The following is a 14,075-nucleotide window of genomic DNA, read 5'->3' on the forward strand; positions in this document are numbered from 1 at the left end:
GTGGGCGCAACTTCAGTCGCTGGTGACGTCGAGACTCAGGTGGTTGGGTGACTAGCCCGATTCGGCGGTCACGCCTTGCACTCCAGCGAGGCAGAAAAGAGAACGAGAAGAATAATAATGACGAGCTACTCGGGAGCAATTAACAAATAAAATGCAACCTTTGGACGATCGGGATGAACAATTAACTTCCGACCAGCAGGAATCCAAGGGACGAGATAAAGGGGGAGAAGACCTTTAAAGCCAGTGCAAAGTCAGGTTGGGGGGAGCTTTTTTCCGCGACGTCATCCATGGCCGCGATGTGTGATGTCATCGATTGGGGGAATCGCAATCGACTCAAGGATGTCATGGTCATGATCTTGTATGGAAAAGTTTTTTTTTTTTTTTTTTTGGTTTTGTGGAAGGTAGAGATCGAGCGGCAGCTCCTGTTAGGGTTTATTTGATTTTTTTATCTCCAAGGTAAATAGAATCGAATTGCTGGTAAATTATCAGATCAGGACTATGCAGGTACATACATATACATACCAGAGTATCTAGCGTAAGCCTAAAACTTCAATAGACTATTAAAGGATCAGCTAGCATTCTAATCTACTTCAGGTCTCCTGTGTCGGGAGATCGTCTCGTAGTCTCCGCTCGGTCTTCATGTCTGGTTCGTCCTTGGCCCCCCATGTAACACTACCTAGGTAGGTATGATGAACGGTGGGGATGGGGACTGCCTCGCGTAACTATCCCCCGATCGATTAACATGATGAAAGGACACAGTTCCACCATCGATCCCCCCCCCATTACATTTTTCTGTTCTTTCGGGTTCTACGTTTCTTCGTCGTCGTATCGTCACCACCCCTGACCCCCCCGTGGCCTTGGTCTGCGGTTCCCGGGTCAGGAGCTTGCCGTTTGCTCCCCTTGCCCTTTGTCGAAGAGCTAGGACCCTCTAGGGAGTTTTCAGGGCTAATGCATGGGTTATGGCCGTTCTCTGCCCCAGCCTCCTGCCGTAGTCGGTTGAATGCCTGTTCCATTCGACTCGGGCCACCGGAGCGGACCCGAGGGGCGAATGCACCCGCTCCCTGCGGCCCATTGAAGAAATTAGTGATATTAGACTGCGTCCCTTCCTGCTCTCGTTGGTTCATATCGCGAATCACGGGCACAAGAACCTCGTCCGTACGTTCTTGGCTCCATCCGATTGTCGCCATCAAAAAATGCCGGAGTCCATGCAGATCGGGTACTCCCCACTGGAACGCAGACGGATCCAGGTCTGCCTCAGGTTTAAGATATGCCTCGTCAACGCGAGGATCCGGAAAGGTTGGAGGCAGAAAAATCTTCGTAGCTTGTTTTCGGAACTTTTTGTAGAACCCCGCATGACTGTCGCCAGAGACGTTCACCCCGGTTTGAACCTTAGTCCACCAATCACGGAATTCATCCAAACCCGAAAATTCGGTGAGGATTTCCAAGGCTGTAACCGGACCAACTCCTGGGATCCCTTCCGTATAGTCACTCCCAAGCAGGTGTGCGAAGCTGATAAGCTTCCGTCGGTGAAGGGCATATTCTTTCTCCAGATCTGATGTGAGGTAGCATTCAACGTATTTGCTCTGGTTGAACATATTCTTGTAGACTCGGGTCCCTCCAAACAAGAAAATATCACTATCGTCCGTAATAATCCCGTCCACAAGCCCCAACGTGACCAGTTCGGCACACTGCGCCTCGGCCTCCATCGGAGCGGTTACATATGGAAGACCAAATAGAGTCAACAGCTGTTGGCACTCGGTAATCATTATCTGCGTAACCTCGTCGGCATCTCGACGGTCTTTCTTCTGTTGCGAGCGCAGCTGCTTGAGTTCTTGCTCATAATCAAAAGAGCTTTCCACCTGGGCAGTGGAATTCAAGGTTGCCGCAAATCGGACGTGCTCTTCTCCTTCAGCGGCGAGTTGTCGGAGTAACTCTTCATCTTCGGGATCCGAGAATTCATCTTCGTCCACGTACTCAATCGGTTGGGTAATCTCCGGTTGATCGTCCAGGATAAAGGGGGCGGCAGTATCTGGCCCCTCTGGCCCTATCACAACGTCTTCAAACTCGGGGGTTGGTGTTCGTTCGGGGGCTGGGACAGGCCCTTTCGCTACAACTCCAAGCTTCTCATCATCGCTTGCCTCCCACTCATAGGCCTCATGATCCGACTGCGCCGGAGACTTTGAGTCTTTGCCATCCACTGACGGTACCTTAGGTGACTTTAAACGCGTATTTTGTCTTTCTAGTTCAGTTGTAGCTGTAGTTTTGGTGAACCCCGCAGTTGCAATATCGGCCTCGTCTGTAGAGTCTGGATCTAGATCGATAACTTTATTCTCCGGAAATTGGTCAATATCGATGACATCCGGGGATCGATGCTCTTTTAAAAATAAATGGTCCGGGGTCATAGCCCTGTCTCGATATCTCTCTAATGAGTCGTCATCATCCTTATCCGCGACGAACTGGGCAGTTTGATTCGGCCCAGAGAACCATGGAGGCAAAGGTAGCTTTTCTTTAGACAGTTTCGAGGGCTCCTTTTCAAAACCGCCCGCATCTTCATCAATTTCGTCCTGTCGAGTTGGTTGCTCTATCTTGGATGACCTGCTAAAATCAAGAGTCTCAAATGGGAGTGGCCCAGTAAATGGGTGCGACACAACTTTAGAAGGTTCGTTTTTAGTCCTCTTTGACTGTGCCAAAGCAGCCGCAAAGTCCAGATCATCATCATCCTCAACGCTTTCAACGAACTTCGATGTAGTCTCTTTCAGTATAAGCGCCGGAGATATCTTTCGATTGACTGGAATTTCTAGCATATCGTGATCATGCTCGTCCGCAGAGTCTCCATTTTGTAGTGACATTTCAATCGCCCTCTGGAGGTCTTCATCCTCACTGTTTGCAGCGTCCTCGAATACATCGTCAATGCCGAGATGACTCTGACGCTGAGAATTGACTTCAGGGCCTTGAACAAAAAGAGAATCGCTGTCGTGCTCAATCTCAGTACGCGTTTGTGGCAGGATATATTCATCTAAAACGCCTGACTGGAAAATTTGGAGTTTGGGGAGACGATTAATACCCTCAATAGGTACATCCTCGAACTCTTCTTCATCGTCCGAAAACTCTTCATTTTCGGGTTCTATTTCATGATGAAAGTATTTGTCGACGTCAATAGGCTTTTCTTGATGGCCTTCTTCCTTGTTGCCAACAACACCGAGCACCCAGCCACCTTCAACGGCACTATCTTGCACTAGCACATACTCTTTACCACGCTCACCAGCAATTCGCTGACCGGAGTTGTAGAATGCCTCTTCGCCATTCATGCCATTTATATTCATTAGCCGCTGGGTGAGATCGTTTCTTTCCTTTACCCGTTCAATCTGGAACTTTGAGAACGCCATACGGTCCGGAAACATATTATCTAATTGCTCTTTCGAGTATCCCATACGTAATCGGCTCCTGAGTCTGGCTGCATTTAAAATATTATACCGATCTGTCGCGGGGAGACTTAGAAAGAAGGGACTGTCAAAATCAATCTTTGAAAAATCGTAGAGATTGATATCCTCTCCCTGGTGAAATTGTCGCGCATATTCTTCAAGCTCTTCTCGGGACATGATACGTGGATCATTTGGAGCTCCCATTTCCTCAAGTGAGGCGTGGAGATCGGGCAAATGGTAGGCGTCCTTCTTTTTAAAGGCTCGAGATTGTTTTTTCTCCTTTTCGGTCATGAATATTTCATCCGCATACACAGGGTTATCTGGAACCTCGTCTTCCTCAACCCTTGCTGCCCGCTTCTTGCGCTTGGCTGCTTCTTGCTCAGCGGTTCTTTGTATCTGGACTGCAAGAAGCTTGCTCGCGGTTCGAACGGCATCTTCTCTGCGGCCCTCTCGCCGTTTCTTTCGGTTCGCTATCGTTTGTCGCTTTAAAATAGGTGCGCCGCCATCGAATACGAATACCGGCTTGATTCCAAAGTAAAGCAGCTTACAGATCCGACGGAAGAATCCGACAACATGGGAATTGCGAAGCGCATTTCCATCCTTGTCGCGTACCGCTTTCAGAAACTGATATATCCAGATCGATGCATCGACAGCCAGCCGCTTCCGATTAAGGGTTTCGAGCTTCACAGGCCGTGCACAGGGCTGAACTATCGTCCAGAGTCCATGGACACCCATGGTGGCCTCGTAGGCACGGAGTCGCGGTCATGTAAAGAGTGATATAGCCCGACATGGAGGTTCAATTGCGAAATGCTGTTAAACCCACGAGGCTTACCACCTCACAGGCTGGTAGCTGTAAGCTCAAAATTCCGATAGCGTTGGTACAAAAAGATGTCGACAGGCGTCCGCGTCGTCTTCGCTGCCGACACTGCGCGGTGTCACGTGCTAATTATACCCTTTATGGAAAGTGGGCTTTGATAGGGATATTACATAATCATTATCACGATGGTGGAATTTTTGAGAGCAATGATTTCTTTATGCGGGGAAGATTTGAAGTTTTTCTTTTCGAGCAATCATCTTGAGGAGGCGAGCCAATGTCTCGCGCGGTATATAGAAATGCGTTCCATACTTGAAGTTAGTGATTATCCTCCAATATTATAGCTGCCGACATCGCTAAACAGTTCCTAGCACATTGATGCTTGCCTCCCAGTTACTACACTAAAGGCATTTGCTTTCGGAGATGTCAGGTTGATTCTCTCGGGTCAAGGTCCATATGCACGCCTCATCCAGGAAACTAGTGGGGATGTCCTTGCGGAATTGAGATGTTTCAAAAGAAGCAACATTCATGGCTTTGCGATCCTTCGTGAAGCAGAGCCCAATGTGGACGTGACTAATGTCCAGCTCTTAGCATGGGGAGATCGATCCCTGAGGCTAATCGACTTACATTGTGTGAGTAGTGATGCGGCTCGGCCTGTAGTATCACTTTCAGCTACAAGCGCAGAGTACCTAGCGCCAGACTGGGTTCTAGCTGGCTGCGCACCGAGCACTACCAATGAAAACAATGTGGCTTATTTGGTTACTGCTCATAACGCTGTTCTTGGTCTGACTGTGGTAAACGGCACCTCCTCAAAATATGAAAAAGCGATTCATATACAGCAGCTGGTGGTGGGAGTCAAGTCCATACTGTATTCCGCCGAAGTCATACCAATTTCTCCATCCCATTTCTTGATTGCGGCCGGAACGGTCTTTGGTGAAATAATAGTATGGTCGTGTTTTCTTTTTAATGGCGAAGGCTCTGCCGCGGATGCAACTAGCTCCATACATCATTTTTTTACCGGTCACGAAGGGTCAATTTTCGGGGTCCAGATATCCTCCCGGATTGCTAATTTGCATGGAGATCTTTCGGGACGATTATTAGCGAGCTGTAGCGATGACCGGACTATCAGAGTTTGGGACATATCAAACTGCGAGCACGCATCTCCCAATGAACACTCTCCTTATTCAACAGATGGGTTTGAACTCCGTTGCACTGGCTTCGGAAGCATAAAGGACAACGGGGAACTTACTTCGGAATCCTGTGTTGCCAGCGCGTTCGGCCATGCGGCCCGAATATGGGGTGTACACTTTCTCCCAACACAATCTCAGGGCCATCGCCAGTTGAATCTAGTCTCGCGGGGTGAGGACGCACATTGCTTTGTCTGGGACCTCAGCTGGCAGTCTTCGTCGTCACAGAAATCGGAATTCCGCTTAACCAACATTTGTTCCCTCCGAAACCACAATGGCAAACATGTCTGGTCCCTCGACAAGTACCGCACTGGCTCAGAGACAATAATCTACACTGGAGGGGCTGATGGAGGCGTGAAAACCTTCAAATTAGAAATTCAGAAGGGTGGAGGAGTGGTATGTACCAACAGAACGAACCAGATTACCGCAACAGCCGAACCCGCGAATTCGGAAAACCCGAAAGAAACAGCTAAAGTTTCCATGAAAGCATTTGCGTTCGTTTCTCCTGATTGCTTTCTGTCATCGACTACCCGAGGGGACGTCCAAATCGGGTGGGTTGAGTCTCCAAACACAATTGATCGAAACATCGTTCGGGAGACTTTGTTTTTTGAAGAGGATCTCCGAGCATATTCCATAATAGCAGGTTTACCACACCATGGTGTTGCCCTTGTGGGAAACAATCGTGGGACGATTCGACTCTATGAGCACGCGAGCAAGTCGATCATTAGGGTTGCAGAAGCAGGCCAGAGACCAGTGGCATTATTCGCCTTGGATTACTGTCCAAAAACACCTTCTTCAGCGGCCAAGGTATCGTTCGTTGCAGCATATGGTCATCTTGAAAGGGCAGATTTGTTCCATGTCTACGTTTCCGAAGACACCGAGCCTCGTGTAGAGAGAGCATCGATAGACTTGCCTGAGGGCTTCGGTGTGACGTGTGCGTCGTTCCTCTGCAATAACGAATACTTAATACTAGGGTCCAGATCTGGTACTCTTGTTGTATATCGGACCGCAGAGATAGATTCTCTTAAACTTCTTCTGAAAGTTATCAGGATTCATAGCAAAGAAGGGGTAACCCAGATTCTACCACTCTCCTCGCTTTACGGAGCAGCCGACACGCACGCGAAATATTTCCTGAGCAGTGGACGGGATGGATGTTACCGTATCAGCGAGCTCGAAACGCAGGAAGACCCAGAGTGTGTCTCTATTCACACAATCAATTCTTCGTCTACTCTGGGCCACAACATAGAGGGCGCGTACATTGATAGGTCCACCCGAAATCTAATGATGTATGGGTTCCGGGGGAACGACTTTGTCCTCTGGGACGAGTCGATGCAATCAGAGGTAGCAAGGATTAACTGCGGCGGATCACATCGACATTGGGCTTTCCAGCCTAGCAGCGAAAGGCCTGGTGATGCTCTGTTTATCTGGGCCCAGTCAGGATTCAATGGCTTCCACATAAGCTCTCGTGCCACCCGTCTCATTCGGGCTGGGGCGCATGGAAGAGAGGTCAAAGCAATGGGCTCGCTTCCATCTATAGAGGGGAAAGGTCCTTTGTTTGTAACGGGCGGAGAGGATACGACTTTGCGTATTTTCACGCCAACCCAACACGATGCTAAGGGGCCGTGGGGCGGACTTGAGTGCCTACGAGTTCTCACAGCACATGACTCTGGTCCACAGCATATTGGCTGGTCCAAAGACGGCAACTTCATGTTTACAAGTAGTGCGTCGGAAGACTTTTTGGCCTGGAGGATTCGCTCTGTACCTTCCTTAGGGCTGGCGGCTGCTGTGTTAGGCTGCTATCCCAAAAGCCATCCAGGGTCAGAACTTCGCATCACCAGTTTCGACGTCTTAGATGTGGAGGACAAGCAGGCTGATGCTGGCTTCCTGCTCTGTCTGGCATATTCAAACTCTGTGATTAAGGTAAGCCTGCGTGCCCGGATTATTTCAATGTGAGGCTAATTATGTAGGTCTTCCACTTCTCCACCACGGCCCACGACGGCCAATTTACGCTACTGGCAAGCGGCACCTACACAAGCAATTGTCTCACAGAGGCACGGTTCCTACAAAGCCAGTCTTCATTGCACCTAATCACCGCTTCTACGGACGGACACTTTACTCTCTGGAATTTGACCCCTGTTCTGGAGCCATTCTATACAATCGCCCCGACACTCCGTCTTAGGGAGTCTCTTGATCCGAACTCAATCACTCCAGAAACTATCGTATGCGAAAACAGATACCAGATCCACTCGAACAGTATCAAGTCTCTAGATATCGCCCGTCTCTCAGATACTACTGCACTGGTGATCGCGGGTGGTGATGACAATGCCGTGACGCTATCGCTGTTGAAGACCGATTCCCACGACACCGAAATGAGTGGATGCACCGGCACAATTGCTATTCCCGACGCCCACACGGCATCTACAAATGCTGTTAAAATCATTGCGCAACATACATGCGATGGCGACAGGACAATTCAGATCACCTTCGCTTCATCCGGAAACGATAACCGGATCAAGATCTGGCAGGCAGACGTCGACATGCAGACAACCCAAGGAATAGATGCGATTCACGTCCGGAATGTGGAGGACCGGTACTGTCCTGTATCGGATATTTCGGCCCTGGACGTTGTTCGCGATGAACAAGGGGGCCTCAAGCTCCTTGTTGGCGGAGTGGGCATGGAATTGTTCAGCGTTCATCTCCGTTAGCTGCACCGAGACTAGAGCTGTATATATTTATGAGATGATGTCTGAAACGCTACTGCATACATATAGAGAAAATAGACGTGAGGAGCTTCATTCCCTTCCATTCTCCTGCAGATTCGATGGTAGCAACAAGAGAGTACATACCTGTCATGTAAGTATGCTTTCTTGTACACCGAGTAGAGGGGGATCCTTTAGACCACTATTAAACCGGATTCTACATGATCTATCAGAGTGGCCAAATTCCGTGGCCAAAGGAGCTAAGTAAGATCCACATGTTTCGCAGACCCTTGTAGAATGAAGCCAGCGCCAACGGATTCATTTCCTTTTACGGAGTATCGGTAGCACCATAAGCAACCGTATCTGAGAAGAGGTCAGTCATTAATTAGAATTTTTCTTCGATGTATTCCACATCTACATACCTCATTAATTCCCCGCACGGGAAAACTCATTCCATCCAGACAAAGCCCTGAGTTGATTGAAACAGATCTTCTCTGTTTAGGAAGACTTGCCATGACTCCGATTTAATCAATATCCAACATGGGTTGTCGGATTTCTGGGTGGAGTGGTTTACCCTCTACGCAGTACCGATATATATACCAGAGAATCACCAGCAGCATTGACTTGAGACTCTTTGAAAATACTCGGATGGACTAGAGCTCGAGTCATTTCTCTCCTTCGGACACAGCAAACTCCATTCCATCTGTAAAGATAGCATCATGAAGCTTCTGCTTGCCTGTCTAGCAGCTAGTGCCATCCCAACTGTGGCTGCCAGGCCCTGGGCGCAACAGGCATCCGGAACGACTTACTTTTTTACGTTGTACGAATTCCTTCTCTTTTGTTTTCCCCCTCGGGTTCTTGAGAAGTATGGGAATGGAAACTAATTCGCCTGTAAGCGCAGTGGTAATTCGTATACGCAGACTGGCTTCAGCACAACGGGGGAACAACCCTCCACTTCTAATCCCATGGGTAACCCTGCACTAGGTAAGAAACACTGCTGCTGGACGAGGGATTTCGATAGTATAGTTACCTAAAGCACTGCTTACAATGGAATAATGCAGGCACTGGTACGACAACCGGTGGTCTCAATTGGGTGGGATACCTGACTACTGAGCAAAATTCGTCACTCGTGCTCAATTACAACCTGGCCATCGGCGGCGCCACGATCGATGATTCCCTTGTCGCATCTTACCAAGGAGATCTTGTCAGTGAGATCGGGATGTTCAATGCAACGTATCGCAGCAAGCCCGAGTCAGCGGCGTGGACGTCCGATGATGCTGTTTTCGCGTTTTGGATCGGAGTGAACGAGTAGGTGAATCATATTATTATCATGCCTGAAGCCCACTAGCTGAACGAGGATTTTTTTTTTTTTTTAAGCATTGGAAACGCCTTCTACAAAACGGACGCCGGGACTTTTATTCCCCAGCTTATGGACCGGCTCCGGTCGTTGGCCCAGGCGATCATCAGCGCAGGAGGACGCAAGTTCCTGTTTCTGAATGTCCCTCCAACCAGCCGGAGTCCGTTCTTTATTGATCAAGGAAACGCAACCGTGGCGCAGCAGGCTGCATATCTAAAGGTGTATAACGACCAGCTGCGGTCGATGGTGACGGCGCTCGGCGCAAACAACACGGGTGTAAGATAGCCCTACTCTACCTTGATTTCCGCAGTCGTTGTTGGCAGGCTCAACCTAACTAACTAATCAATACAGGTCACCGCCGTGCTCTACGACTCTTGGTCCTTTATGACTGCCGTTCTGGATAACCCTGTCCAGTACGGATTCCAGGATGCAACCTGCATCAACGAGGATGGGGTTACCTGCGTGTGGTGGAACAACTACCATCCTTCCGCAAAGTACCATCAACTACAGGCGGCAAATATGACATCGGTGCTGGCGCCGTTGGGGGCATGGGAGTGATATGCGGCGCCCATATATACCAGAGACTTGGTCTAGTAGTATTTGTTTGTAAAAATCGAGTCACACTTATCGGGTATTGTCCAGATACAGAGCACTCAGTATTCAAGAGGCATTAAAGGCTATTTCGAGCTCGGGACTTTCGAATCAGTCACGGAAAGACTGGAATTTCAACTAGGATATCCAAGGCTTTGCGGGGTACGTAGTTCTTCAGGATACGACGAGGCCTTGGGAACCCGAGCCTGATTCGATTCGGACTGAGTGAGCAGCATCGACCTAAAAAGGATTACTCTGAAGGTCTAGATGGTTGCGTACAGGGTCCGGTGCGGATACTTAGCAGGAGGCGTTCATATCGGTAGAATCATCTCATTCAGGCTATTTCAGGGAGTCTTGATCATAGGTACGGAGTCACTAGTCGGGGCGTTCAGAGTAAGCAGAGAGAGAACTCTTGAAGAAACGGGATGAGAAAAGAAGAGAAATGTAAAATCTGTCTTGGATTAATTGGTCACGGGCCCGCTTTGGCTCCTTTTCTTTGGTTATTTCCTATACTTGGATTCTCTCTTCCTCCGCATCATCCTGGAAACGACTGCCCGGGATTAGGTCCGTTACGACTTCAGCATTTCACCCTGACAGCCAAGAATTAATCAAAGGGCTTCTGCAACATGTGGATTGATTCCGTGTTTCTTCAGACAATCTGTATTGCCCTGGCTGCGGTCCGACTACCTGAGCTTCCTCTCAGGGTGTTTCACTTTGCCCACCTACCAGAGTATGGTGATATTGCCTGCGATGTCGATCTCTTCATTGCCGCGAGAGGACCCGTTTTGGATGTGGATATACATTTGCAATTGACCGTGTATATAAATTGCGCTTCTGTGCCGGAAAAAAAGGGGGGTTGGCCAGAAATCCGCTTGTTGTCTTCGTGTCTTCTTCTTTCCTTCATTCCGTCATGAAGCTGGATACTCTTCTCTTTGCCCTCGCGGCTGGTACCGCAGCAGCGGCTCCTCGGCAGAAGAAACGGGCTACTTTTGAGTGTACGTACCTCCAATTCATTCGTTCAATATTGAGGGTTAGACTAATCGTCGGCAGTCTTTGGGGTTAACGAGTCTGGCGCTGAATTCGGTGAAAGCCACCTTCCTGGTGTCTATGTATGGAATCCTCTACCTCTATGAAGGAATGGACTAAGCAGACTAACGTATATCCAGGGCACCGACTATATTTTCCCCGATCCTTCCACTATCTCTACCCTGCAGTCGGATGGCTTCAACATTTTCCGGATCCCGTTTAGGATGGAGAGATTGACCTCGCAGCTTACCGGAGCTTTCGACCAGGCCTACCTCCAGAACCTCACCTCGGTGAGTTTGCAAGGCATATTTGCATCCTTGTTTGCTCTAACATGATCAAAGGTTGTCAACGCAGTCACCAGCTCCGGGTCGTATGCCGTTCTGGACCCCCATAACTATGGTCGATTGTAGGTATCTCTCTCACCTCTTTGGATATTCCCCTTCCTAACAGGGTATCCAGCAACGGCGAGATCATGAGCACCCCTGCCGACTTCCAGACCTGGTGGAAGAACGTTGCGACCGAGTTCGTAGACAATGCTAAGGTGATCTTTGATACCAGTATGTCACCATATCAAAATTCCCGCAGGTTCATCCTTTTTTTTTTAACAAATTAGACAACGAGTACCATGACATGGACCAGGACCTCGTCCTGCACCTGAACCAGGCCGCTATCAACGGAATCCGTGCGGCCGGTGCCACTCAACAATACATCTTCGTCGAGGGTAACTCCTACAGCGGCGCGTGGACCTGGACCAAGGTAAACGACAACTTGAAGAAGCTCACCGACCCCCAGGGCAAGATTGTGTACGAGATGCACCAGTACCTCGACTCCGATGGGTCGGGAACGTCGGAGACCTGCGTGTCCACCACGATTGGCAAGGAGCGCATTACCTCCGCAACGCAGTGGCTCAAGGATAATGGTAAGATCGGGATCCTGGGGGAGTTTGCGGGCGGCAACAATGACCAGTGCCGCACCGCCATCACGGGCATGCTCGGGTACCTTTCCAGTCACTCGGATGTGTGGCTTGGAGCGCTCTGGTGGGCTGCTGGACCTTGGTGGGGGAACTATATCTACAGTCTGGAGCCCCCTAGCGGTGTTGCTTACAGTGGGATGCTCAACACGCTGAAGCCTTATTTGGCGTAGGAGTACGAGACATATATACTACAGATGGCAATATATATATATATAATATATATATATATATATTGGGTAACCCACAAATCTGCAACAATCCCTGATTCAGAACCAGGACTAGATAGATCTAACTAGTAAAGCTCAGCCTTGTTAACCCAACGCAATTGAGAAATCGAGAGCAGCAGGATCATCACCCGATTGCAGGAAATAGTGCAGCCTAAGTTTCCTCTCTTCAGTTGGATAGAGACCCACGACGCGTGTTTTTTCCGATGCATTTATTGATTGCCCTGCTCCTGTGTATTTGATGAAAGCTGTCATTGGGTGCGCAATGGAAATCGCCATAAATTTAGAAACCAATTGAGGCGAAGTTCCGCTGATTCGCTGCGGCCACGCAAAATCCACGTCTGCGCCTCCTTCGCTCTCCCCAACCTCCAATCCAAGGAATAAAACCAGCCTCATCCTCGTTTCTTCCTGCTCAGCTTTCCATCTTTCTACAATCCATCCTTCTCTCCTTCATCGAAGTACATCCATCCGACTCCACCTGCACGGTCACCCCTCGTCTCATACAGCATCCCCCATCTCATACAACCTCACTAAATAAACACGTCAACATGGGAAAAGGCGGTCGCTTTTTTTGCATCTTCACTCCATATGCTCTGACTATCGCGGCTTTAATCTGTCTCATCATCGTGGGGTTGGGTTCGACCGATAACGGCACAGACTCACTGCGAGACCTGCATTTCTTCCGCGTAAGCATCAGCCTGGATGTCTGGATTGCACCGACACTCTCTCTCTAATGAATAGCACACAGATTGACCTCCAAAACCTCACCACTTCGACAACAGCACAAACCACCGTCGAAAACGCCCTGGATGATTTGAACATCACCGTTGACGATGGCGACATCAAGACCGCCCTCGAGGAAGTCCAGAAGTACTTCAAAATCCAGGACTTCTACAACATCGGTGTCTGGGGCTACTGCGACGGCAACATCACCTCCAAAGACGACTACGAAATCTCCAACTGCTCCAAGCCCAAGGCCGAGTTCTGGTTCAACCCCGATGAAGTCTGGAACCTCGACACCCTGGGTCTCGACAATGCCATTCCCAGCGACCTCCAGAAGTCTCTGAAGGTCTACAAGAAAGTCTCCAAGTGGATGTTTGTTGCCTACATTGTCGCCTTTGCGGCTACGGCGCTCGAGCTCCTCATCGGAATCACCGCTATCTTCAGCCGCTGGGGTAGCTGCGTCACCACCTTGGTCTCTATCGTATGTTTCCTTTCCTTTCCTTTTTTTCTTTTCTTTTTTTTTTTTTTTTTTTTTTGTTTTCCCCGTGCTTGATCATAACCTAATCACCTCGATTTAGACCGCATTCCTTTTCACTGCTGCCGCCTCCGCCACCTCCACCGCCATGTTCGCCGTCATCACCGGCGTCATCAACGAAAAGCTCAAGAAATACGGCGTCGTCGGTAGCATGGGCAAGCACATCTATGTTGCCACCTGGCTCGCCGTCGCATTCTCCCTTGGCGCAGCTCTCTTCTGGGCCTTGAGCTCCTGCTGCTGCTCCGGCCGCTCCCCTTACAGCCACCGCGACCGGGGTGTGCGCGGTGTCATGGCCGAAAAGGCGCCTTACACCTATGAGCCTATTAACAGCCCTTACTCTTCTCCTCAGCCCGGGTACACTGCTCCCCCGATGCAACACCCCCACCCTCAAGATCCCCAGCGAGCCGCTACCTCTTATGAGCCTTTCCGTCATGTTTAAAAAAAAAAAACCCAAAAAAACCAAAAAAAAAAAAAAAACCAAATTTGCCATGCTTTTTTACTCTGATGAACCCCATCTCGTCTCA

The 14,075-nt window shown here is 49.3% G+C and overlaps 6 protein-coding genes across 6 annotated transcripts; 4 read left to right on the forward strand and 2 right to left on the reverse strand.

Moving 5' to 3' along the window:
* Positions 1–447: 447 nt before the first annotated feature.
* Positions 448–4,287, reverse strand: P175DRAFT_0458529 (ssDNA endodeoxyribonuclease RAD2). The gene has a single exon (XM_040894679.1). It carries the CDS (start codon positions 4,155–4,157, stop codon positions 783–785), a length of 3,375 nt encoding a protein of 1,124 aa, XP_040752190.1. The 5' UTR covers positions 4,158–4,287; the 3' UTR covers positions 448–782.
* Positions 4,288–4,500: 213 nt separating this feature from the next.
* On the forward strand, positions 4,501–8,217 carry P175DRAFT_0479068 (tRNA (34-2'-O)-methyltransferase regulator RTT10). Its single transcript, XM_040895382.1, has 3 exons — positions 4,501–4,553; positions 4,608–7,343; positions 7,391–8,217. Exons 1-3 carry the CDS (start codon positions 4,536–4,538, stop codon positions 8,126–8,128), a joined length of 3,492 nt encoding a protein of 1,163 aa, XP_040752191.1. The 5' UTR covers positions 4,501–4,535; the 3' UTR covers positions 8,129–8,217.
* Positions 8,218–8,662: 445 nt separating this feature from the next.
* P175DRAFT_0546689 (putative cellulose-binding GDSL lipase/acylhydrolase) lies at positions 8,663–10,174 on the forward strand (the record flags this gene model as incomplete). The annotated part of the gene is made up of 6 exons (XM_040900404.1): positions 8,663–8,666; positions 8,870–8,942; positions 9,024–9,106; positions 9,184–9,430; positions 9,500–9,755; positions 9,831–10,174. The coding sequence occupies 6 exons, from the start codon at positions 8,663–8,665 to the stop codon at positions 10,035–10,037; spliced, it is 870 nt and encodes a 289-aa protein (XP_040752192.1). The 3' UTR covers positions 10,038–10,174.
* A 351-nt stretch (positions 10,175–10,525) lies between these two features.
* Positions 10,526–12,239, forward strand: P175DRAFT_0516439 (glycoside hydrolase family 5 protein; the record flags this gene model as incomplete). The annotated part of the gene is made up of 6 exons (XM_040898908.1): positions 10,526–11,065; positions 11,121–11,179; positions 11,237–11,386; positions 11,438–11,502; positions 11,556–11,653; positions 11,710–12,239. Exons 1-6 carry the CDS (start codon positions 10,981–10,983, stop codon positions 12,237–12,239), a joined length of 987 nt encoding a protein of 328 aa, XP_040752193.1. The 5' UTR covers positions 10,526–10,980.
* A 141-nt stretch (positions 12,240–12,380) lies between these two features.
* P175DRAFT_0532155 (uncharacterized protein) lies at positions 12,381–12,689 on the reverse strand (the record flags this gene model as incomplete). The annotated part of the gene is made up of 1 exon (XM_040899939.1): positions 12,381–12,689. One exon carries the CDS (start codon positions 12,687–12,689, stop codon positions 12,381–12,383), a length of 309 nt encoding a protein of 102 aa, XP_040752194.1.
* Positions 12,690–12,841: 152 nt separating this feature from the next.
* P175DRAFT_0516440 (SUR7/PalI family protein) lies at positions 12,842–14,003 on the forward strand (the record flags this gene model as incomplete). The annotated part of the gene is made up of 3 exons (XM_040898909.1): positions 12,842–12,979; positions 13,042–13,497; positions 13,595–14,003. 3 exons carry the CDS (start codon positions 12,842–12,844, stop codon positions 13,988–13,990), a joined length of 990 nt encoding a protein of 329 aa, XP_040752195.1. The 3' UTR covers positions 13,991–14,003.
* Between the last annotated feature and the right edge of the window lie 72 nt (positions 14,004–14,075).

This window comes from Aspergillus ochraceoroseus (assembly GCF_002846915.1).
Source record: "Aspergillus ochraceoroseus IBT 24754 chromosome Unknown P175scaffold_4, whole genome shotgun sequence".
Taxonomy (NCBI): domain Eukaryota; kingdom Fungi; phylum Ascomycota; class Eurotiomycetes; order Eurotiales; family Aspergillaceae; genus Aspergillus; species Aspergillus ochraceoroseus.

Excerpts from the sequence above, each read along its gene's own strand:
- P175DRAFT_0479068 (XM_040895382.1), top strand. Across the intron at positions 7,344-7,390 it reads ATTCAAACTCTGTGATTAAG|GTCTTCCACTTCTCCACCAC; the intron begins GTAAGCCTGCGT and ends CTAATTATGTAG.
- P175DRAFT_0458529 (XM_040894679.1), bottom strand. The coding sequence starts at position 4,157 with ATGGGTGTCCATGGACTCTGGACGATAGTTCAGCCCTGTGCACGGCCT.